At 37.0% G+C, this 24,541-nt stretch overlaps 1 protein-coding gene and 1 pseudogene across 1 annotated transcript; one reads left to right on the top strand and one right to left on the bottom strand.

The window, feature by feature from the left end:
• Positions 1-24,541, bottom strand: part of LOC121826140 (vomeronasal type-2 receptor 116-like) — a 478,502-nt pseudogene that overhangs the window by 346,558 nt on the left and 107,403 nt on the right.
• LOC143272528 (vomeronasal type-2 receptor 116-like) lies at positions 606-17,695 on the top strand. The gene is made up of 6 exons (XM_076568011.1): positions 606-799; positions 2,926-3,217; positions 3,503-4,297; positions 5,594-5,821; positions 12,052-12,175; positions 16,791-17,695. The coding sequence occupies exons 1-6, from the start codon at positions 606-608 to the stop codon at positions 17,693-17,695; spliced, it is 2,538 nt and encodes an 845-aa protein (XP_076424126.1).

Raw genomic sequence — 24,541 nt, 5'->3', positions numbered from 1 at the left:
AGGCTTTGGTTAGATATTCTGTAACTGATACTGGTATAGAGTAGGCCACACTCTAAATGCTGTGTGTAACTAAATTACTCTAAACATGAAGCTGCTTTTCCATGACATGGACTTTGTGATACAGTTCCAGGGTGGAACTGTGAATTATTAATTTGTGAGTCCCCCTGAACCTTTAATACATTTCTCACTGGGGATAATCTAACAAAATACGCTGACATCATTTCTAAAGCTGTTAACACTAACAAATTGCTGAGGCAGTCATGGGACCAAACTTTCCCAAAATGTCATCTTCCCTGGGGCTTTACTATCCAAAAAGATAAATGATGTCATAAAACTAGCTGAACTATCATCCTATATATTTATCATCCAAATTGTATGTTGTAGACTGTGGACATCAGATGAAGAGCCCCAGGGAAGAGAGTTTCAAAGTATTCTCAATGGGTGAGGAAACAACTGCACAAAAAAGAAAATGAATCATGAAATCACAAGTAGTCTCTTATTGACCACAGAAATAAAAGCACGTGGAGATATCTGGGTGCCCATTTGATATTCTGATCAGTATGGCATGTCACAATCCAAATTTCCCAGGGTTAGAGCAGAAAAATATGTTCACTTTGATTTTATTCTTCTTGCTCCTGAACATTCCACTTCACATGTCAAGTTCCATTCATCCTAGTTGCTTTTGGACAATGAAGCAGAGTGAAGACAAGGATGGAATATTTCAGTCATGTGCCTTCATACTTGATGCAGTACATGGGCCAGTGGAGATAACAAAGTCCATACAACCTTTCAAAGTAAGGTAAGTGCCTTATACTTTCTACATAAATGTCATCAGGGATATTTCATGAGGGGTCAGAGGATGAGGATCAGAGCAATGCCTTGAAACTTCTGCCTTGTTCTCCCAACCCACACATCAAAAATCATCTCCAAATTCTTTTAGAAAGGCAGTGCCATTTTTCTACTTTTAATTTGTCCAGAGAGTGTTTTGTTTTTCTCCCAGTTACCCTCTAACTTCCAAACCTGGAAGCTGAGAAAAGAAAGGACCATACATTGTTCCATCACATATGGTCTGCCTCTTCATATTTTCCATATCACAGTATCTGGTGATGTCTCATCAAAAAAAACCCATTCTAATTAAATGAATGTCACCCTAAATGGGTACAAAAAAATGGCCATAGAGTAGAGTCAGCCGATGGATATGCCATCAATGTGTAGTTTTTAACACATTGCTAGGACAAATAATATTTTTGGCACACTAGCTGCAGAAAATTTTCACATGGATTTTCATTTACTCTCTCAGATGACCTGCATGTAGTTACACTGTGCCTTCTAAACATACATCAAGGATGGAAGTAGGAAACCTGTCCACTTAGAACCTCATATTTGATCCTCAATCTCCACACTTTATTGTATGCATGTATAATCACTGGCCTTTAATTTCAAAGTCCATTTATTCACTTTCTTTAGAACAAAGAAGGATTGTATGGACTCTAAATGGTATGTTTGCATTCATTGAGAACTGTGGCTGTCCCTAAAACTGGTAACTGCTTACTTCAGTAGTCACTTGCCTGAGAGACAATTGTAATGTGATAATTGGCAACAATTTTTAATAGGTGTTCCCCACTAGCTCACATTTACTGTTATTTAAGAAGTGTGTTTCTCCTTTCTCTATGTCTAATCTGTTTATTCTCTGACACTTACATCACATTCACCACTTTTGTTTTCCTTTAATTTTATTCATTATATCTGTTTATTTTATCAATTGCAAGACTATATTTTAATTTTGTGTATATTTGATCTTTATTAGTTAGATGACATGAAATGACTAGGAAGAAAGAGAAATTATTATTCATCCCATAGACATAAACACAAACTGGTATCATTTTCTTCCAACTGACCCATCACCCACTTTTTTTAACATAAAACGCCATAAACTTTTTTCATACATTTTACATTTTAGACTCTTCTATTTTACCAACATGTAATACTGGCACATACAAATTTAGTAGGATGCTATTCCTGTGTTAATGTAACTGAGAAGGTATTCAAATAATGTTTTCTACAAGAAAAATTATCTTGGTCAGATAAACCCAATGTAAATATGTGACATGCCAGTGTAAACATAAAATAAGTGAACAATGCTAAAGAGGTAGTACACGCCCTTAATCTCTGCACTCATGACCTAAAGGAAGTGTATCCCTGTGCATTTGAGGTCAGTTTAGTCTACAGTTGGAATCCATTCCCTTATTACGGACTAACTGAGCACTAATATTATCCATATTCACAGGTGAATACAGATATACATGTTTACCAAATCTGTCTCTGATATTTGATTTTATTTAAAAATGAATCCTTAAAAAAGATTTTATGGCCACCATAGGTAAAACAGAAAGAAAAAAGATAAAGATGGTCAGGATAACATATGCTAGCTATATTGCCCACTGATTAAAATGAATTATAATTAACAGAGCCAAATTTTGCCCAGACTATTGTGCATAGATCTGACATTCATGACTGCCTTACCCTATTCAGTTAATTACATAAAAAATACCATAAACTCAATGGCTCACACATCATGTGTGTTTTTTATATTTCTCAATAATTTAAAAATGAAATCATGATCAGGTTACTCTTTGATCAAAGCATTGGGCATTTTGAGAAAACACTCAAAAGCCAGAGATGCAAAAGGCTGTCTATGGAAGAGGCTGATGGCTCATTTAATTATAGAAACTGTAGTCTGATGAACATTTAAATGTTTTTGTAAGCTTCCATCTTCTTATATAATGCCAACATCCAAACACAGAAAATGTATTTCAGTCTTTGGGGGTACTTGAGAATACTATCCAGCACAGGATAGAACTTATATTGATTACACATGATTATCTGTAAATCTCTGTCCCTATTAATCACTGTAACCTTTTACAGAGGAGGAAATGACAACAATCAGTTTGCACTGGCCTTAGCTTTTTCAGTGGATCAAGTCAACAAGAACCCTGACATTTTACCAAATATGTCTTTATCATTTGGATTTCTAGCAGGTGATTGTAAGTTCATGTCAAAAGCATATGATATCATTCAATCTTCTGCAAAACATCATTACAACGCACCTAATTATGACTGCATAAATCTGGAACTATGTTCAGTGGTGCTTTCAGGACCAAACTTGGCAGAATCTTTAGTAATTGGGAAAGCAATGGACCTCTACCATTCACAGCAGGTGAGATTTTTTGTGTGATAGTTTTGCAAGAAATCCTGTTTCTACTGGTGCCATTCCCACATGCTAAGAAGAGTGTGAGAGACAAACTGACCTAACACGTATGTAAAACTACATAGTTCAAGGGTACTGTTCAGAGATTTTGTGGGCCTTTCATATTTCTCTTTTTAAAGTATAGATAAGAGAATAAGTAACAGGTAAGGGTTTTTTTTAAGAACTCTTTGCAGAAAAGTGTGTTTAACAAGTTATTATAATGTATGGTACCTCATGGTCTTTCCTGTGTCTCAGGTCGTTCAGCTTACCTTTGGACCTTTCCATCCTATCCTGAGTGATCATGAACAATTTCCTTATTTATATCAGATGGCCCCCAAGGACACATCTCTAGCCCAGGCCATGATTTCTCTCATGATTCATTTCAGCTGGAACTGGATTGGGCTGGCCATCTCAGACAATGATCATGGTATCCAGTTTCTCTCATATTTGAGAAGAGAGATGGAAGAAAATATAATCTGCTTTGCCTTTGTGAACATGATTCCGGTCAACATGCACTTATATGTGTCAAGAGCTGAAACATATTATAAGCAAATCATGACATCATCCTCAAATGTTGTTATCATTTATGGTGAAACAGACAGCACTCTAGCTTTGAGCTATAGAATGTGGGAATCTCTAGGTATACAGAAAATATGGGTCACCACCTCACAGTGGGATGTCTCTACAAGTAAGAGAGACTTTACACTTGACTCATCTCAAAAGACTCTAACTTTTGCACACCATCATGCTGAGATTTCTGGTTTTAAAAATTTCCTCCAGACATTGAGCCCTCTCACCCCAAATGAATACCTGGCAAGACTGGAGTGGATGAACTTTAACTGTGAAGACTCAGCTTCTAACTGTAAGACACTGAAGAATTGTTCATCCAATGCCTCATTGGAATGGCTAGGATTACAGACTTTTGACATGGCTTTTAATGATGCCAACTATGATATATATGATGCTGTGCATATTGTGGCCCATTTCTACCAGGAGAAGCTTCTTCAGGGAATAGAAAATGTGAAAGGACATCAATATAATTGCTTGAAGGTAGTGTTTCTTCTATTGGATGATATTTGGTTTCATCAGTGTCAGTCTTTAATAGTCTCTCTGATGCCACATTCTAGTTTATTAGGAAATATTTTTCCAAATATAAGCTTTCTGAACATTTTTGCTCCTGAGAAAGTAAATATAAAGGTTGGTATAAATCTCAGTTGCAAAGGAAGTAGAGTAGGATACAGAATTTATCAAGATAAATCAGTGAATTTCTTACAGAGCATCTGAATATCATTACCCCACTTCTAATACTGGAAACATAAGAGTCTTTCCTCATTATTCCTCTTCCCGATGGGAAGATAAGCTTTTGTTTGTTAGTCATCAAATAAGTGGTAATCAGTGTAGGGGATCCTTTTCTACTCTGTTATTAGCTGATTCTGCCCTAAATCTAGGCATTGGAAAACACACAGAAAATAATGATAGGATTCTGTTCAGTACATACATGTGTATCCATATGTGTGGATGGATGGCTATCATTGTTTATGGATGTGTTTGTGTTTGTTTCTGTGTATCTGGGTGTTTATCTGTGTTGATGTGTTTATATGTGTTTCTGTCTATTTGCATATCTGTCTGTTTGTAGAACAGTGTTAATTTGTCTTACATCAATGTTTTTCCTGTAGGTGTGTGTTTCTCTATGACTCTTCCTGTATGTATTTTTCAGTGCGTATGTCTATCTGTGCCCATGTGGTTATTTGTGTATATTTTTTGATTCGATTGTGCATGTGCATATGTATATCTGTGTTTCAGTGTATCTGTGTGTATTTGTGTGTGTGGCTGTCTGACTTTGCATTTGAGCATAAATTTGCATCAGTGTCTCCCTGTGCATTTGTATCTGTGTATATCTATAAAATTGTGAGTTTGTGTGTGTGAGCCTGTGTATGTTTTTTGTGGGTTTCTTTTTCTGTGTGTCTGTTTGGGTGCATAAGTGTGATTTTGTGTGTCTGTACGTTCACATGTATGTCTTGGCTTACACATGTATGTGTGAGTAAGTAGTATGTGGCTGTATTATGTTTATATCTCTGTATGGATATGAGTATGTGTATGTGTGTGTGCACATTTAATATTTCTGTTTGGTGTCTGCATGTATGTCTGCATTTGTGTTTGGTAGTTTCCACTGAGAGAACTGCAATTCTAGGGACATTATGATAATTTGATTAATCAACTTGCTTTCATTGAGATTTCTCAACTATGAACCTTCAATAAAGTTGTATTTGTGATGAGATCATTATACATTTTCTGACTTCGAGCAAGGACACACACACTATTATAGAATTGCTGACTGTCTTTCAGCTGCACTCCATTCTTAGGAACACCCACTTCACCTATACTGTTGGGGACAAAGTGATAATGAACCAGAAAGAAAAACTGCAGGCAGAGTATGACATTTTCAAGATTTGGAATTTCCCAAATGGTCTTGGACTTAAGGTGAAGATTGGAAAGTTTAGCCCATATTTTCCACATGGTCAACAGCTACATTTATATGAAGATGTTATAGAATGGACCACAGGAAGTAGAGAGGTGGGTCTGAACTAATTGCTCTGATTTCCATTACACAGCATTTCTATTTGTGATTCGTTGTAACTTACTGAAATGCAATAGATTATCACATTAGGAACCATTCTTTAGCCTCCTTTAGTATGACTCTCCTTTTTACTTTTTGATATGATGTTTCATTAATTCTTTGAAGATATCAGACATAAACACATTGAATATTTATTATACTAGAACCTGTTTCTGTCTTTTAATATAAATATAAAATGCTTGTTAACACTGTTTAATATTATTTCTAGTAAAGCACTCTGATTACTACACAATGATTTTCCTTTTCTCTGCTGAATCCCTGACACCAGTGCTGAACAACTGAGGCTAACTGTAAATGAGGAGAAAATTACACATATGCAAATCATTGTTTTTTATTACAGATTGAGTTCAAGAATAGCCAGGGCTACAAAGAGAATCCTTGTCTCCAAAAACAATACAAAAAAAAATAAAGACATGGGCAGAAAGAAGGAAAGAAAACAAAGACATGACAGTAATTAAGATCATCTCTTAATTTTTTTTATCTTTTTTCCCCCGTTTTTTGAGACAGGGTTTCTCTGTGTAGCTTTGCGCCTTTCCTGGATCTCGCTCTGTAGACCAGGCTGGCCTCGAACTCACAGAGATCAGCTTGGCTTTGTCTCCCAAGTGCTGGGATTAAAGGGGTGCACCACCACCGCCTAGCTAATTTTTTAAATTTAAAACAAAAATTTTATTCATTTTACATACCAAACACAGATTCCTCTCTCACCTCTGCTCTTGTACCCCCCATCCATTCCTAACCCTCTCTCTTACCAACCTTTCATTCCCTCTGCTAAATAAGTAAGTTCTCCCATGGTGGAACAGCAAAGCCTGGTACATTAAATAGAGGTAGAACCAAGCCCCTAACCCCTGCCTCAAGTTTGAGCAAGGTATACAACCATAGGTAATAGGATTTAAAAGGCCAGCTCATGCACTAGAGTTATATCCTGATCATATTGCCAGGGGTCCCTCAAAGAGACCCAGCTGCACAAATGTCTCCCATATGCAGAGGGTCTTGTCCAGCTCCAAGCAGATTCCACAGCTGTTGGTCTAAAGTTCCTGAGTTCCTCTGTGCTTGGTTGAGTTGTCTCTGTAGATTTCCTCATTGTGACCTTGACCCCCCCTTGCTCATATAATCCCTCTTCCCTCCTTCAACTGGATTCCCAGAGCTTGAAGTGTTGCTTGGTTGTGTATCTCTGCATCTACTTCTATTAGTTACTGGATGAAGGCTGTATTATGACAGCTAGGGTATTCACCAATCTAATTATCAGGATAAGTCAGTTCAGGAATCCTAATCACTATTGCTAGTCGTCTAATCTTGGGATATCCTTTAGGATTCCTGGGAATTTCCCTAGCACCAGGTTTCTCCTTTACTCTATAAAATCTCCCTCTATCAGAATATTGCTTTCATTGCTTTCCCAATCCCTCACTCCCCCAGCTATATCTCCCAATTCCCTCATGTTCTCTTTCTCCATCTTCATCTCTCAATTGCCCCTCCATATCCCCACTCCACTCCTGAAAATCTCTGTTTCCCCTTCTCAAAGTGATTCTTCTGTGCCTTGCATCCTTGCTTTCAATGGAGATGTGGGTTGTAGTCTGATTATCCTCTGCTGTGCATCTAGTATCCACTTATGAGTGAATACATACCATGTTTGTGTTTCTGAGTCTGTGTTACCTCACTCAGGATGATATTTTCTACTTCAATCTATTTATTTACATATCATTTGAAAATAAAGTTTGACTTCTTACTTTCCAATTTATATGCCTTTCATATCCTTTTGTTGTCTTATTGCTCTTGCTAGGACTTTGAGTACTGTATTGAATAGATATGGGGAGAATGTACAGCCTTGTCTTGTTCTTGAATATAGTGGCATCACTTTGAGTTCTGTCCATTAAATTTGATGTTTGCTACTGCTTGCTATAAATTGCCTTTATTATGTTTAAGTATATTTCTTGTATTCCTGATTTCTCCAAGAACTTTATAATGAAGGAATGTTAGGTTTTGTCAAATGGTTTTCGTATGTTGAACAATCCCTGCATCTCTGGGACGAAGTCTACTTTATCATGGTAGTTGATTTTTTATATTTTATTGGATATGGCTTACTAGTATTTTATTGAGTCTTTTTGCATCAATGTTCATGTGGGACGTTGATCTGTAATTCTCTTGCTTTTGCATCTTTGTGTGACATGGCTGTCAGGGTAACTGTAGCCTCTTAGAAATAATTTGGCAATGTTCCTTGGGTGTTTCCATTGTGTGGAAAAATGTGAGGAATATTATTAGCTCTTCTTTGAAATCTTGGTAGAATTCTGCACTGAAAACATGTGGACATGGTATTATATTAGTTGGGAAACTTTTAATAACTGTTTCTATTTCCTTATAGATAATAGGTGTATTTAAATTGTATAACTGGTCTTGATTTAATTTTGGTATGTGCTACCTATCTAGAAAATTTTCAATTTTCTTAGAATTTCCAATTTGTGGAGTATAGATTTTTGAAGTATGACTTGATGATTCCCTGTGTTTCCTCATTCTCAGATGTTATATTTCCTTTTCATTTCTTATTTTGTTAATTTGGATATTCTCTCTCTGTCTATTAGTAGTTTCAATAATGTTTTTTTCTACCTTGTTGATTTTCTCAAAGAACCAACTCTCTGTTTCATTGATTCTTTGTACTGTTCTGTTTATTTCTATTTTATTGATTTCAGACCTCAATTTGATTATTTCCTGGCATCTATTCCTCCTGGGTGAGTTTGTTTCTTTTTCTTCTATAGCTTTTAAGTATGCTGCTAAGTCACTAGTGTGAGATATCTCCAACTTCTTTATGTAGGCATTTAGACTTATGAATTTTCCTCTTAGAACTGTTTTCATATTGTTTCATAAGTTTGGGTATGTGATGTCTTCATTTTCGTTGATCTCTAGGAAGTCTTTAATTTCTTTATTTCTTCCTTGATGCAGTGGTGATTCAATTGAGCATTATTCAGTTTCTATGAGTTTGTAAGCTTTTTGTAACTTGTGTTTCTGTTGATTTCTAACTTTAAGATATGGTGTTTTGACAAAATACAGGAGATTATTCCATTTATTTTTGTAAATGTTAAGATTTGCTTTTTGACTGAGTGTGTGGTTACATACTAGAGAAGATTCCATAGGGTCCTGAGAAGATGGCACATTCTCTGTATTTGATTTGAATGATCTGTAAATGTCTATTAAGTCCATTTGAGTCATAACATCTCTTAGTTCCATTATTTCTCCTTTAAGTTTCTGTATGGCAGACCTGTCCACTGGGGATATTGCACTTTTGAAGTTTTTCACTATTAGCGTGGGGTTTTAAGTGCAATTTAAGCTTTAGTAATGCTTCTTTTACATATGTGGGTGCCCTTGAATTTGAGGCATAAATGTTCAGAATTAAGACCTCATATTGATGAATTTTTCCTGTGATGAATATGTAATGTCCTTCTTAAACTCTTTTTAATAATTTCAATTGGAAATCTGTCTTTTCAGATATTAGGATAGCTACACCAGCTTACTTTTTAATCCATTAGACTGGAAGGGCTTTTCCCAGCCCTCTACTCTGAGATAGTGTCTGTCTTTGAAGTTGTGGTATGTTTCTTGTATGCAGCAGAAGGATGGATCCTATTTTCATATCCATTCTGTTAACCTGTATCTTTTTATAGGCAAATTGAGTCCATTGATATTAAAGGATATTAATGACCAGTGATTGTTAATTCCTGTTATTTTTTGAAGGTAGTGTTGTGTTTTTCCCTTTTTGGGGATTTGTTGGTGTGGGATTATCTATTTCCTGTGTTTTCCAGGGTAAATCTAAATTTTTAGGTGGGATTTTTCCTTCTGATGCTTTCTGTAGGGCTGGATTGGTGGATACGTATTTTTTTTTTTTTGTATCTGGTTTTGTCATGGAATACCTTTTTCACTTGGTCTATGGCAGTTGAGAGCTTTGCTGGTTATAATAACCTGGGCTGGCTTCGATGGTCTCTTTGCATCTGCATAATTTCTGTTCAGGACCTCTAGCTTGCAGAGTCTCCTTTGAGAATTTGGGTGTTATTCTGATGGGTTTGTCTTTATACGTTACTTGACTTTTTTTTTCCTTTTCAGCTCTTAATATTTTTTCTCTATTCTGTATATTTGTGGTTTGATTATTATGTGGCAATGGGACTTATTTTGGGTTGTGTCTATTTGGTGTTCTCTGAGCTTCTTGCATCTTTATAGGCATTTCATTCTTTAGGTTGGGAAAGTTTACTTTTATGATTTTGTTGAATATATTCTCTGTACCTTTGAGCTGTTATTCTTTTCCCTCTTCTTTCCATATTATTATTAGTTTTGGTCTTTTCATGGTTTCCCAGATTTCCTGAAGGATTTGTGTTATGACTTTGTTGGCTTTAATGTTTTCTTTGTCTGCCGAATCTATTTCCTCTATTGTATCTTCAGTGCCAGAGAGTCTTTCTTCCACTTCTTACATTCTTTTGGTTATGCTTACATCTATAATTCCTGTACCAATCCTCAGATTTTTGATTTTCAGCATTCCCTCAGTTTATGTCTTCCTTATTGCCTCTATCTCAGTTTTCAATTCTTGCACTTATTTCTTCACCTGTTTTATCGCTTTTTCTTGGTTCTCCACTCTTCTTTAAAAAAATTCTTAACATCTTAGCAAGTATAAAAAGAAATTGTGCCGGGCGGTGGTGGCGCACGCCTTTAATCCCAGCACTCGGAGGCAGAGGCAGGCGGATCTCCGTGAGTTCGAGGCCAGCCTGGTCTCCAAAGCGAGTTCCAGGAAAGGCGCAAAGCTACGCGCAGAGAAACCCTGTCTCGAAAAACCAAAAAAAAAAAAAAAAAAAAAGAAATTGTAAACATGACAAACAGAAAAGATGGGAAAAACTGTGCCTGCTGACAGCATATATTTTAATTCCAGTATTCAGGAGGAAGAAAATACATATCTATGTGGTAACTATGTCAACCTAGTTTATATGAGGAGTTGAGGTCTCCCAACAACATTGTGAGATCCTCTTTCAAGAAAACTACAAAAGAAAAGGAAGATTTCTAGTTAACCATATTGTGGAGACTATGAAAGGCCCAGTGCATAGGAGACACTGCAGTTTCAAAACAAAACTCAGTACTGAAGAAAGGATGCAAAGTGAAGACACAACAATCAGCAGATTTCTGAATCAGCATACAGATTACTCTAAGCAAGGTTTTGATGAAACAAAGACTTTTTATTTTAAACTTTAAGAAATCTTTTAATTAATGTTAAGTAAGCTAACTTTTATTCAGGTTCCCCCAATACTTACAGCTTTTGTAAAGCATTTTCACCTCAGGAAATGCACAACTTTTCAGTTCAATTCTTGCTGGCTCAGTACTTTATCAATACAAATGTACCAGGCTGTGCCATTTATCTGTTTTTTTTTTCTTATACCCTCTTTTTCATGTGTTGCAGTGTTATTTTATTGGAGTTAATGTACATATTCGGAAATATGAGGAATTTCTTCCCCAGTTTCATATGTCCACTAATTCTAGATTGCAATGCTATTATTGTGATTAAACATTGACTATACACAAAATAAAGAGGTGTGATTGATTAGGCTCATGAGTTCCAATCAAGGGAGGACAAGGCACGATTCTGGATTCAATAAAGCATAGACTCTTAGGGAGAAAACCACTACTTAGTGATTTGCTCTGCTTGATTTTTCATACAGCACTGACTAGGGATAACAATGCCCACAATGGGCTGAGCACTCCTAAATCAAGTACTAAATAATAAAATGTATTACAGGTAGATTGACAGGCTAGTTCAATGAAGAGGATTCTTTTAGCTCAGGTTCCGACTAACTTTTTAATGTACTTTGTGGTAAGTTGACAAAAATTAACTAGAAAAACCTGTTTGCAAGCACCATAGTGTTTGCCCACAATAAACAACCTAGTCTTCTTACTGAATGTCTAGCAAGGTGAAGCTACTCAACTTTATATTAAAGTTTCCACACACTGATAAATATAGTTTTATATAATATACTAAGTGAAATGTGGTCACTCATTTGGTATATATAAAATAAGATTATTGTGTACATAACACATGGTCATTCATTTGCTGTATATAGAATAAGCTTATTTCACCAGGTTCATCTAATATAGATATGGAAGAAATAGGTAAAACTACTAATAACAGCATGTGTCTAATTTTTCTCAGATGCCACCCTCTGTGTGCAGTGCTGATTGTGGTCCTGGATTCAGAAAATTCTGGCAGGAGGGAATGACAGTCTGCTGTTTTGATTGCAACCCCTGTCCAGAAAATGAAGTTTCTAATGAGACAAGTGAGTGTTTCTGCTAGATAAATTCTTCCCAATGATCATCCTCTCTAACCCACATGGAGATCATTAAAGGTTTTAAAAGTCCTCTCTACAAATAAAATACATCACATGCCTATGTTCATTTTTATAGGAATGTGATCAATAACAGCATACCTTCAAGTAACACCCTTTGCTATGACATACAGCTTTGACTAATTGAAAATTCATGTCATGTGTCATTTTCTCAGATAAACAGTTTGATTATCAAGGTACAGTGTAAAGGAATTCTATAAAAGGTCTTTCCTAGTGTGATTATCTCCTCTAAAATTATAGGTTGATTAAATTACAATTATGAGTCTTTAATAATATTTATTTATAAAATTTGAATGTGTTTATGTATCTCTACATACATTTAAGGCACTATGTATGTGCAGGAGTCAATGGAGAACAGATCAGGGCATCAGAACCACTGAAATCTGTTATGTGGATGCTAGGAACCAAATGAAAGTCCTCTGTAAGATTAATGGAGACAAGAATAATTACTTGTAAAATTATCAGAAACTGTTTAGAATGAGATAGAAAACTTTAAGCAATACCCAGAGATCTGTTTTTCAAATTATTAATGCAATTTGAAGTCTAGGGAACTGTAAATGAGATGGCACCTGATGTAGAAAATACAGAGACAGTCCTGTGTTCAATATTTTTCTATACTTCACCCAGTTAATAATGTCACAAATATAAGATTTAATTTTTTATGGAAGCAACTAGTCACAATTTTCTAAATGTTGTTGAAACCTGCACAGCTCTTATTAGTCAAATGATTATTTGCTTAGAGTTGGCTCCATGCAAATGCCAGATGGATTGTTTTTCTCTTCTATTGCCTGTCATCCTATGCAATGAAATGGAAGTCTGTAAAGGACACTTATGGCCTGTAATATGTCACAGCAATTAAATCCCTTGTAGTAGGAAGAGGTAACCAACTCCTAGAAGTTTTCTTCTGACATCTATGCACTCACACATACAATATTTACTGAAGTAATTAAACAAGGTCTAGTGAAATTGTTTTAAATGTAAAAACATATAAGAGTAATCTGTATTTATAATGATAAATACAACAAAACTTAAGCAAAAATATTTTATTATTTCTTTCATTATGTGTGTGTATGTGAGAGGAGTGGTAATGTGTGCACAATTGCAGGTGCATGTGAGTGGCATCCAGTGTCTCCATAGTTAGTTACAGCCAGCTGTGAGACATCTGACATGGGTGCTGGGAACCTAACTCAGGGCTTCTGTAAGAGCAGTACATTCTCTTCACAACTGAGCCAACTTCTAGTCCCTTAAATAAATTAATTAATTACATGTGTCTTTAAATGCATTGTTCTAGATAAAAAGACTTAAAATCTAGAAGCACATTATGACTCTTCAATTATCCACTGATTCAGAGCAACTGTAATCAAGTTTCCTTATCTTGTAAGGTTAGAGATTACAGTTTATGATTGGGGTCCTATTCCTCAAAACAAACATTCTGTGCTATCACTCTTGCTTGAATGTCCTTGTGTTGAGTTGCTCATGGGTGTTATATCAACATCTCCTTCATACTGGAGTACACTTGCAGCATCTCAGTCTCACATAGATAGAAATTAGGACAGGAGGAATATACTTGTCTCTTCCCAAGGGTGATCGAATCAGGATGTAGGGGTTTTCAATTCTTAAAATATACAGAGGTTTCTACCTTAAGTGATAAGGTTACTGTTTCTTATGAACAATCCTCAGAAGTACAGAGTCCTTCCTGCCAGATGAAGACTCAACTAAAGGGTCATTAATTTAATATATTTAATTATTTTTGCATTTTCAAACATCAAAATTATATAAATTTCTTCTATCATTTCATCCTCCTATTTACCCCATATAAACTGAATCACTCTCATATTCATGAGCACTTTTGTTATTCTATATGTATAGACACATATAAATCTGTATACATACACAAAGACACACACAAAAAAAAAACTTAATGAATCTGAAGGGACTTTAGCCAGACAAAGAGTGGGCAACATGTCTTTATCAAGCTCTACTCTTCTCCCCTATTCCCTTTGCCTTGCTAAAAACCATTAGATTACTGAGGAAATTTGAATGTGATTTGATCCCATAAAATTATGAGGAGTGGTCTTATTAGTAGATGTTATCTTGTTGGAGAAGGGGTGGTCTTTTTGGAGAAAGTGTGTCACTCTGCGGGAAGAATTAGAACTCTCAGACACTCAAGCCACACCAATTGAGTCAGTTTATTACTGTTGCCTATGGATCAAACATGGATGTAGCTAGAGTTTTCTTGCCTTGCCCACAGTCAGGACAAATCTTTGTCACCCACCAGTCCCACAGCCGCTCAGACCCAACCAAATAAACACAGAGACTTATATTGCTTTCAAACTGTATGGCCGTGGCAGGCTTCTTACGAACTGTTCTTATAGCTTAAATTAATCCATTTCTACAAATCTATACCTTGCCATGTGGCTCGTGGTTTACCGGCATTTTCACATGCTGCTGTCCTGACGGGCAGTTGGCAGGCAGTCACCTTCTGCCTTCCTGTTCTTTTATTTCTCCTCTCTGTTAGTCCCGCCTATACTTTGTGCCTAGCCACGGCCAATCAGGTTTTATTTATTGACCATTCAGAGCAATTTGACATACAGACCATCCCCCAGCACAGCCAAGTGCAGACCATCTCAGACACCTGCACTCAGGCCCGTGGTCCTAATCATTCTCTATGCGGACCTGATGGGTAAAGCCACGAGGAACCCAAGAACGGGCTCCCACAGGACATACAGAACATCCCACAGCACATGTATAATTGTAAGGTACTTCTACAGCACCAGGTCTACTTGCATGCCACCATGACCAACCATGGTGTTAATATGGTGTTAATGAACTAAAACTCTGAACTATAAGACACCCAATTAAATGTTTTACTTTATAAGAGTGGCCAAGGTCAGGGTTTCCCCTCACAGCAATAGAAATACTACCTAAGACACTTACTTTTTTGTTTTTGTTTTTGTTTTTTGACAGGTTTTGTGTGTGTGTGTGTGTGTGTGTGTGTGTGTGTGTGTGTGTGTGTGTGTGTGTGTGTGAGTGAGTGTAGCCCTGGCTATCCTGGAACTAGCTTTGTAGATGTGGCTGACCTTGAACCAGAATTCTGTCTGCCTCTACTTCCCTTGTGCTAGGATTAAAGACATGAGAAACCACCAACAGTCTGCAATTACATACTTAAATCTAGCTACCAAGGTCTGTTCCCTTATTTAGCCACTACCTCCTCCTGGGGCTGACTATCAAAGTATTGAAGTAAGAACAGCAACACCCCCTATGGCTGTCCTAATAGACTTGACTATCCAATTAAACACTTCATCCTAATATGGGATTCCCCTTTTATATTTATGAACTTCCATTTTCTTCAAGGGCAAACCTGTCACCTCTCTATCCAGAGGACGTTCTTTATGTTTCAGCGAAATACCTGTAACCCATCACCCATGTTCCATTCCCTTTTCCCTCATCCTCTATACCCTGCCTTTGTCTCTTATTCACCTTCGAGTCAAATAAATCTTTGTGTTGAGAACTTGATCCAAGGGTATCTCTTGCTGACTCTGAAGTTTCCTACTGATTCTGTTTAATATTGAATCTATGTCAATGTGTGGTGATATTTTATTTGTGTGTTAATAAATAAAGTTTGCCTGAAGAACAGAGGACATAGCCAGCCATAAACAAAATTCAGGCAGTGGTAGCACATGCACTTAATTAAATCACGTGGCAAGCAGAGTCTCTGTGTGTTCAAGGACACACTAGGGGACAACCAAGCATGGTAACACCCGTCTAAATCACAGTACCAACCATAGATACCTAGAGGTCTGTACAGACAGGCAGTGACAAGGAAGTTAGACAGCTGGGCTAAGAGCCAATGAGAAGGCAGAACAGCAAGGAAATGATTCCGCAGGTTAGACAGGAAGAAGCTCTCTCTTGGGAAGCTACAGTGGCATGGTGAGCTAAGGTTAGCTGGCAGCTCTCACTTTTTCTCTGATCTCTACGGCTTTCACCCCTTGGCTCTGTGTTTCTTGTTTAATAAGACTATTTAGAAATTCATCTACATCAGTGTATTTAGGCTGACAAATTCACACTAGAAAATATATCACAGGTGTTGTCCCAGTAGAAGACACAGTCTCCATCTCTAATAAGGACAGCATTCATAAAATAGAAAGAAAAAATGCAGCAGGCAATGTATACCTGTTACTAAGACTTAAAAATATACACTGTGCAAAACAGTGGTTAAAGATTTCAGTTTTTGTCACTTAAAAACTTTAAGGAACTTTATCATAGCATCCACAATGGTGCCGAAAATACCTGTGCTTTCCTTAAGATAACAAATGGAATCATGAACACACGGTTATATAGACAACATAATGATGGTTTAGTTTACTTACACATAAATATAATCAATGAATAATGTGAAATTGAAGCATTGCTGTGCAGCAATACCTTTTACCTACATCCTCAGGAAAAATGCAGACATTGACCTGCTTCTGCAACACACTTAATTGAAATGTCTAGTCTCTAAATATGCTAAGATGCACTAATCATACATTCCTTTCTCTATCAGATGTGGATCAGTGTGTGAAGTGCCCAGAGGACCAGTATGCCAACGCAGAGCAGAACCAGTGCATTGCCAAATCTCTGATCTTTCTAACCTATGAAGACCCCTTGGGGATGGCTCTGACCTCATTGGCTTTGTGCTTCACTGCATTCACTTCTGTGGTTCTTGTGGTATTTGTGAAGCATCATGACACTCCCATTGTCAAGGCCAATAACCGCAATCTCAGTTACACTTTGCTCATCTCACTCCTCTTTTGTTTCCTGTGTCCCTTGCTCTTCATTGGCCATCCCAATGCAACTACATGCATCCTGCAGCAAATCACATTTGGAGTTGTATTCACTGTGGCTGTTTCCACTGTGTTGGCCAAAACAGTTACTGTTGTTCTGGCTTTCAAAGTCACAATCCCCGGAAAAAGGATGAGGTTCTACCTGACTTCAGGGGCACCCAACTATATCATTGGCATTTGTACCCTCATCCAGATTATTCTCTGTGCAATCTGGCTGGGAGTTTCTCCTCCATCTATTGACATTGATGCACATTCTGAGCATGGCCACATCATCATTGTGTGTGACAAGGGCTCAGTTACTGCATTCTACTGTGTCTTGGGATACCATGGCTCCCTTGCCTTTGGGAGCTTCATTGTGGCTTTCTTGGCCAGGAATCTCCCTGACAAATTCAATGAAGCCAAGTTGCTGACCTTCAGCATGCTGTTGTTCTGCAGTGTCTGGGTCACTTTTCTTCCTGTCTACCACAGCACCAAGGGCAAGGTCATGGTTGCTGTGGAGGTCTTCTCCATCTTGGCCTCCAGTGTTGGCCTTCTGGGATGCATCTTTTTCCCTAAGTGCTACATAATTTTGTTAAGACCAGAGAGAAATTCTCTTCAAAAGTTAAAGGAGAAAACATCTTTCTGAACTGACATTTCCTTAATTGAAACTGACAACTTTAGTGTTGGTAAAGAACCATCTCTTACGATACAATGCAAGATGCATGCATTAGCTTATGACTCTCAGCCTTTCTTCTAATGATGATGCCTAGAATTATCATTCATACTGCTTTTCTGTACATTGTCTCCTATAAAATTCCAATCAACCACTCATTCCACAAGACCTGGCATTAGACAATATCCCAGTGTTCAAGGTCTCTCCTTTCTCCAATATACAATAATAATTGAAATAAACTCTTTTCTTTCGATGTCTGAGTGAATGTGAGACTTTGATAGCACAATGGTGAGACTAAACATGATGTTGTGTTCTCACACACAACTCTCCCCTAACTACACACACACTCTCTCTCTCACATCCACTATGCCTCCAATAACTTTCCAAAAAGAGTACTCCAACAAAAAAACATAGATGACAAAACAATACACAGTAAGACAAGGCAAAAATAACATTTCCTTAAGTTTACTCAGTAATTTGAGTTTTCCCTTTAGTGAATTCTGGGTTTAGTTCACTATTGCATTCTAAAATTGCATTATTGGTTTTTGATACCTAGTCTCTTGAGTTCTTCATGTGTTGTGGATATAAGTCCTCTCTAAGATGTGGAGATGGTAAAAGCCTTGTTTCCATTCCTTAGGCTGCTGATTTGTCCCAAGGAGAGTGTCCTTTGCCTTAGAGGAGGTTTTCAACATCATGAGGTCCTGTTCGTTAATTGCTGGTCTTAGAGTATACACTAATAGTGTTCTATTCAGAAATTCTTCTCCAATTTCAATGACTTCAAGGTTCTTTCTCACTTTCTTTTCTACTAGGTTCAGGGTATCTTGTTTTATATTAAGACACTTGATACAGGTTGTCTTCTATATATAGACATTTGTTGTAAATGCCTTACTTTTTCAAATGTGTATTTTGTCTCTTATTATCATAATCAGGTGTCCATAGGTGTCTGAATTTATATCTGGGATTTCACTTTGATTCCAATGATCAATTTTTCTCTTTTTATTCCAGTACTATGCTGCTTTTGTTACTCTTTGTTTTTTCAAATTGAAATCAGGAATGGTCAAACTTCCAAAATTTTTATTTAATTTTTCGTAATTATTTCAGCAATTTTGTATCTTTTCTTGTGCCTTTCCCCTATGAAACTGAATATTTTTCTCTGAAGTTACATGAAAAAATTGAGTTGGAGTGGTCCACAATGATAGTGAATCTGGGTTTTATTGTGGCTGTTTGATTTCCTAATTTTTTTTATTTCCAGAATTATTTCACTTTTGGTCACTTCACTTTTTATTGATTTGATTTCAATTTTAAGGTCTTGAACTGTTTTATTTATCTCCTTGCCCTGTTTATTTGTGTTTTCCTGGATTTCTTTTTCAATCCTTATTATTTTCACATTAAGTACATTCTCACCATAGCTTTTCCTTCCTCCACTCCATCCTGTTCTACCCACCACACACCTACATTCTCCACTAGATCCACTGCTTCTCCTTTTCCCTTCATTAAATGTCAGGCCTCCCAGGGAAGTCAAGCAAACATAGCATAACAAGGGAAAATAAAACTAGGAAAAGTCTCTCATGTCAAGGCTGGATGAGGCACTCTAATAGGAAGAAGAGTTTCATAAGGAGACAACATAGTCAAAGACACTCATCTTCCACTATAAAGAGTACCACAAACTTCACAAGATAAATAACTACTGCATGTACACAGAGAACTTAACACAGACCTATGCAGCCACCATAATTTCTGCTTCAGTTATTGTGAGGCCCTATAAGCCCTGCTTAGGTGATTCTATGTGCCATCTTCTTCTCCTGGTTTCCTTGCTTCCTATAATCCTTCCTGCTCCTCTTCTTCAAGGTTCCCTATGCTCCAATTAATGTTTGGTTGTGGGTCTTATTTCTGGATATGATTCAAGTAGTTACCAGAGGAAGCCTCTCTGGTGTTGACTGGGCTAGACATTGATCTATGAACACTATAGAATTTTTATGAATCGATTAATTAATTTTAATTTTTATTTTATTTCAGTCAATTTGGTTTTGTACTTCCCTATGTCTCTGAGTCATTCAGCTTCTGCTCTCTATCCATCCTTTTTCTGGATTTCTTTAAAGGATTTAATAAATTCATGTTTAAGATTCTTCATTATATTCATAAAAAGCTATTTAAGGTCTTGTTTTCAGACTTCAGATATGTTGGAATATTCAGATACTGAAGTGATAGGGTTAGTAGGTACTAGTGGAGACACATTTTTATGGCTAGTTTGCATTATATTTTTTCTGTAAGGGAACAGACTACCAGAGGTGTTGTGAAATATTACTGTGGATGACATTGAATCGATTGGATCTGTAGGAATAGAGGGAAAGAAAAGGTTTATGGGAAGCCTTGTTGTTTTCTGGAAGGAGTGGCCTATGGGTAAGCAATATGTGCCTGCTGGAATTGGGTGCTGTGTTACAGTAATTGGTGGTGAGAGGGAGGTTTGAAAGGGGATATCTGTGGGATCCACAGGATATGGGAACAATGGGTCTGTGAAGGCTGCCACTGAAGTTCTGCTGCAAAGCTGATGACAAGCCTTGGGGGATAGGATCTGGATGAATCAGGAAGAAGGGAAGGTCTGCAGGTCGTCTTCCTGGATTTTTGGCAGGCATAGCTTGTAGGTTAGCAGGGAATTTCTTGACTCCTTTCCAAACTTTAAATATTAGTTTCTTTAAGATGTGGAGCTGATAAACCCTTCCCCCCATTCTACCTCATCTGGAATGCCATTTAAGATTTATCAATACTCACAGAAATGACAGGCTCTATATTTGTGCATCTTCCTCTACAATTCATATTCACTGAAAGAGGCTCCTCATCCCGTACTCATTAGAACACTGTCACACTGGCAGTGCAAGTTCTAGAATGAAAACAAAAATAGATGAATTGAAAATGGTATAAAAAGAATTTACACACTAAACACAGAGTGACTTCCCAGTTTCTATTTTCCTATAAGATACTCAAAAAGATTGCTTCCCTGTTAGTACTGGAAGGTAAAATGAAAAAAAAAAAAACATTGCCTGAAATCACAGGAAAAACAGAAGAAATGTGTCAACACAAGAAATTGATGTATGTTAACTGAGGTTTTTGAAGAAAGACCATGTTTTAGAAATCAAATATTCACATTATCTTCTCTTTAATAATGACTGATTGAGAGGGGTGATAGGTCTTATTTGGTATTTGAAAGGTAGCACACAAGATCTGTATGGATGTTTTTGAAACTTTAAAAATCAACATTTTTGTAATTATGCAAATGTAACAGTGGTTCTGTGATGAGCTGTGTAGTGGTAGAACAGCAGGGTTCTGGAAAATTCTGAATTTGGCTTTATTATTGTTTCTCAAGACAATGGAGCAAGACTTTGGTTAGATATTCCATAACTGTCACTGGTGTAGCATAGGCACCAGTGTGAATGCTGTGTAGAACTCAATTGCTCTTGTTATGGAGCTGCTTCTCTCTGACAGGGAATTTGTGATGCAATTCCTGGTGAGTAACCAGGAATTCTGTCTTTGGGGGTCCTCCCTTGACCATTACTGTGTGTCTCAATGTAGATTATCTAACAAAATTCACAGACATCATTTCTAAAGCCATTAACACAGATAGATTTTTCAGGCACCCTGGGACCAAATTTACCAAAATGACACTGTTAAAGACCCCATATTTCCATAATTATGAGTGATATCATTAAACTACCATTACTCTCCTCATATATATTTAACAATCAAATTTAATCACATGGATATCAGATTCAGAAACCCAGGAAAAGAGTGTCCAGGATACCTGCTGAAGTTAGGAACCACCTAGAAAAAAAAAGAATCCATAATGCACAAGTACCCTTTCCTTTGGGTACAGAAATAATGGCAGGTGGAAACATGGGTGTCCACATATTGTGTTGATCTGAATAGCACTTCAAAATACACATTACCAAGGCTCAGAATAGGACAAAGACATTCACTTTGATTTTCCTCTTCTTGCTCCTGAACATTCCACTTCTTAGGTCCAGTTTTTTTCATCCCAGGTGCTTTTTGGGAAGGAAGCAGAATAAAGAAAAGGATGGACACTTGTGGACAGGTTGCATCTTCTTCCTTAGATGAGTACAGTGGCTATATAGAATGATTGTTCAACAACATTCTGCAAATGTACTACAAACTTCATTCAACTCCATTATGTAAAACCTCAGAATAGGTATTGAAAAGATCTAAGCTAATGGAGGGATAGAATTGAATCAATATGCACAAGTTATTAATTTTTATTATATAATTTTGTGTGAGTCTTTTTGCAAAGAGGTCTAAAATTGTCCAAACTTATAGCCATAAAAAATACATTACATTTTCATGATCTGTATTAGTTATTCTATGAATTATAGTTTTATATTTTTTCTTTCCTTCTTTTTTTTTCTTTTATGTGCATAAGGGAATTTTGTCTGCATGTATATCTATGCAATACTGGCATTACTGATGCATAATGATACCAGAAGAGTGATTAGGGAGAATAGGAACTGGAGAGAGCTTCATGCCAGTCAATTAGACCTAAAAATCAAACCTGAGTCCTCTTCATAAACACCAATTGTAATTGACAGCTAAGCCATCTCTCCAGCCCTAAAATATACGCTGTGAAAAAATTGCTCACTGGAAGAATCTCACTTGGTCTCCATAATTCTTGCATAGTTCATTCAAACTAATATAGATATTATAGTTTGCTTCTCTGTACGGGAGGTATTAGTAGTAACAAAAATTTGGCTTTGAGAAAATTTATGCATGAAATATCCTGTTATGTGTACTGGGCATAATTATGAATTTTGATGTGTGTGGTTTTAAGGTACCCAATTTAAACTGACCCATTAAAAAGGGGATTGATTTTCAAAGGAGTTAAATTCAGCAAAGTTTAACAGATATTTACATAAGACTTCACCAAACACAAAATAATATACCTTCTTTTCTGTGCATCATGATATTTTTTTCAAAATTATCCACATTCTCAGAAAGAGATTTAAGAAAATAGAATTAACTTCCTGCATCATATCAGACCACCAGGAATTAATGCAAAACCATGGCAACTGAACAACTCTCTAGTGAAAAGTAGGTCTAGACAGAAATAAAGAAAAAATAATGACATCCTAGAAATCAGTGAAAATGAATACACTGCATATACAAATTTGTGGGACACACTGACAACGTACATAAGCATACTGCAGGAAAATCACACTAATAACTTCAAGGCACACCTGATTGCTCTACAAAAGCAACAACAAATATAATGTCACCAAAGAGGGGTAGATGAAAAGACATATTCAAACTGAGGGCAGAAATCAATAAAATAGAAATAATGTGAACAATACAAAGAGCCAATGACTCCAAGACTTGGTTCTTGGAGAAAGTAAACAAGTTAAGCAAATCCCTATCCACACTAGCTAAAAGACACAGAGAGAATATATATATATAGATTAAAAAATAAATGCTAAATGAAACAGAGGCAAACAACAGACAATGATGAAATGCAGGGAATCATGAGAACATACTTTTAAAATCTATACTCCAAAAAATTTCAAAATCTAATATAAATGTACAAATTTTCTCAGTATGTCTCCTTACCAAACTTAACTCAAGATCAGATACACAATTTAAATCATCCTCTAAATCCTACTGAAATAGATGCAGTTGTTATAAGTCTCTCAAGGGAAAGAAAGCCCACAATCATATAATTTTATTGGGGAATTCAAACAAACTTTCAAAGAAGATTTAACAACAACACTTCTCAAATGATCCACAAAACAGAGACAAAAGAAACGTTGCCTAATTCATTATATGACATAGAGTTACCTTTATATACAGATGACAGAAGGGACCAATAATGAGAATTACAGACCAAATTCCCTTTGAAACATCAATGCAAAAATATTCAGAATACTTGTAAATGAAATCCAGTACCTCATCAAAACGATGCAGGGGTTGTTCAATATATGAAAATCAATTAATTTATTGACAATATAATCAAATGGAGTAAAAAGAAATGATCATCTCATAAGATGAAGAAAACAGTTTGAAAGAATCCAACACTACATCATCATAAAAGTCCTGAAGACAACAGAGATATAAAGGATATACACCAATATAACCAATGTGATTTACATCAAGTGTATAGCCAAAAATAAAAAATTAGTAATGCTGACTCCTTTATAACCAGGAATTTTACTTCCACTTTTCAAATTATGAAAGAGAACATGAGTATGAAAGTACCTTCAAATGATTTATCTATCAAATGAAAAACTACAGTTAGGTTGGAATTCCCACACCACAGTGTTAATGAATAGATAAAAAATTACCTAATAGAGAGATAAGAATCCGGGCCCAACCCGGACCCCATCCCTGGGCACCAGCCACTCCGGGAAGACCTGCCCAACTTGGCCCCAGGTTCTGGCGACCAGGTAGGTCCCCTTCTAGCCCCACCAAGAGGGATCCCCCTTTGAAAGCCCCCAGCAGCCCCTGCAATCTCCCCCACGCCCATCTGCCCGAGACCCCAGCCACTTCCTGAGACTTAGAGACTGGCCCCCAGCTCCCATTCTGCCCCCACTTCCCTTCTGGACCAGAAGTGAGTATCCAGGCCCAACCCGGACCCCATCCCTGGGCAGCAGCCACTCTGGGAAGACCTTCCCAACTTGGCCCCAGGTTCTGGCCACCGGGCAGGACCCCATCCCTGGGCACCAGCCACACTGGGAAGACCTGCCCAACTTGGCCCCAGGTTCTGGCCACTAGGCACGTCCCCTTCTAGCCCCACTGGGTGGGATCCCCTTCTCCAAGCCCCCC

Source organism: Peromyscus maniculatus, chromosome 1 (assembly GCF_049852395.1).
Source record: "Peromyscus maniculatus bairdii isolate BWxNUB_F1_BW_parent chromosome 1, HU_Pman_BW_mat_3.1, whole genome shotgun sequence".
Classification (NCBI taxonomy): Eukaryota; Metazoa; Chordata; class Mammalia; order Rodentia; family Cricetidae; genus Peromyscus; species Peromyscus maniculatus.
Note: the sequence above shows the minus strand (reverse complement) of the source record. Positions and strands in the feature narration are given on the sequence as shown.

What these genes read in the sequence shown, in the direction of transcription:
- LOC143272528 (XM_076568011.1), top strand. Translation starts at nt 606, where the DNA reads ATGTTCACTTTGATTTTATTCTTCTTGCTCCTGAACATTCCACTTCAC. An exon ending in ATACAACCTTTCAAAGTAAG is followed by an intron (nt 800 to 2,925) that starts GTAAGTGCCTTA and finishes AACCTTTTACAG; the next exon opens with AGGAGGAAATGACAACAATC. An exon ending in TGAAGTTTCTAATGAGACAA is followed by an intron (nt 12,176 to 16,790) that starts GTGAGTGTTTCT and finishes TTTCTCTATCAG; the next exon opens with ATGTGGATCAGTGTGTGAAG.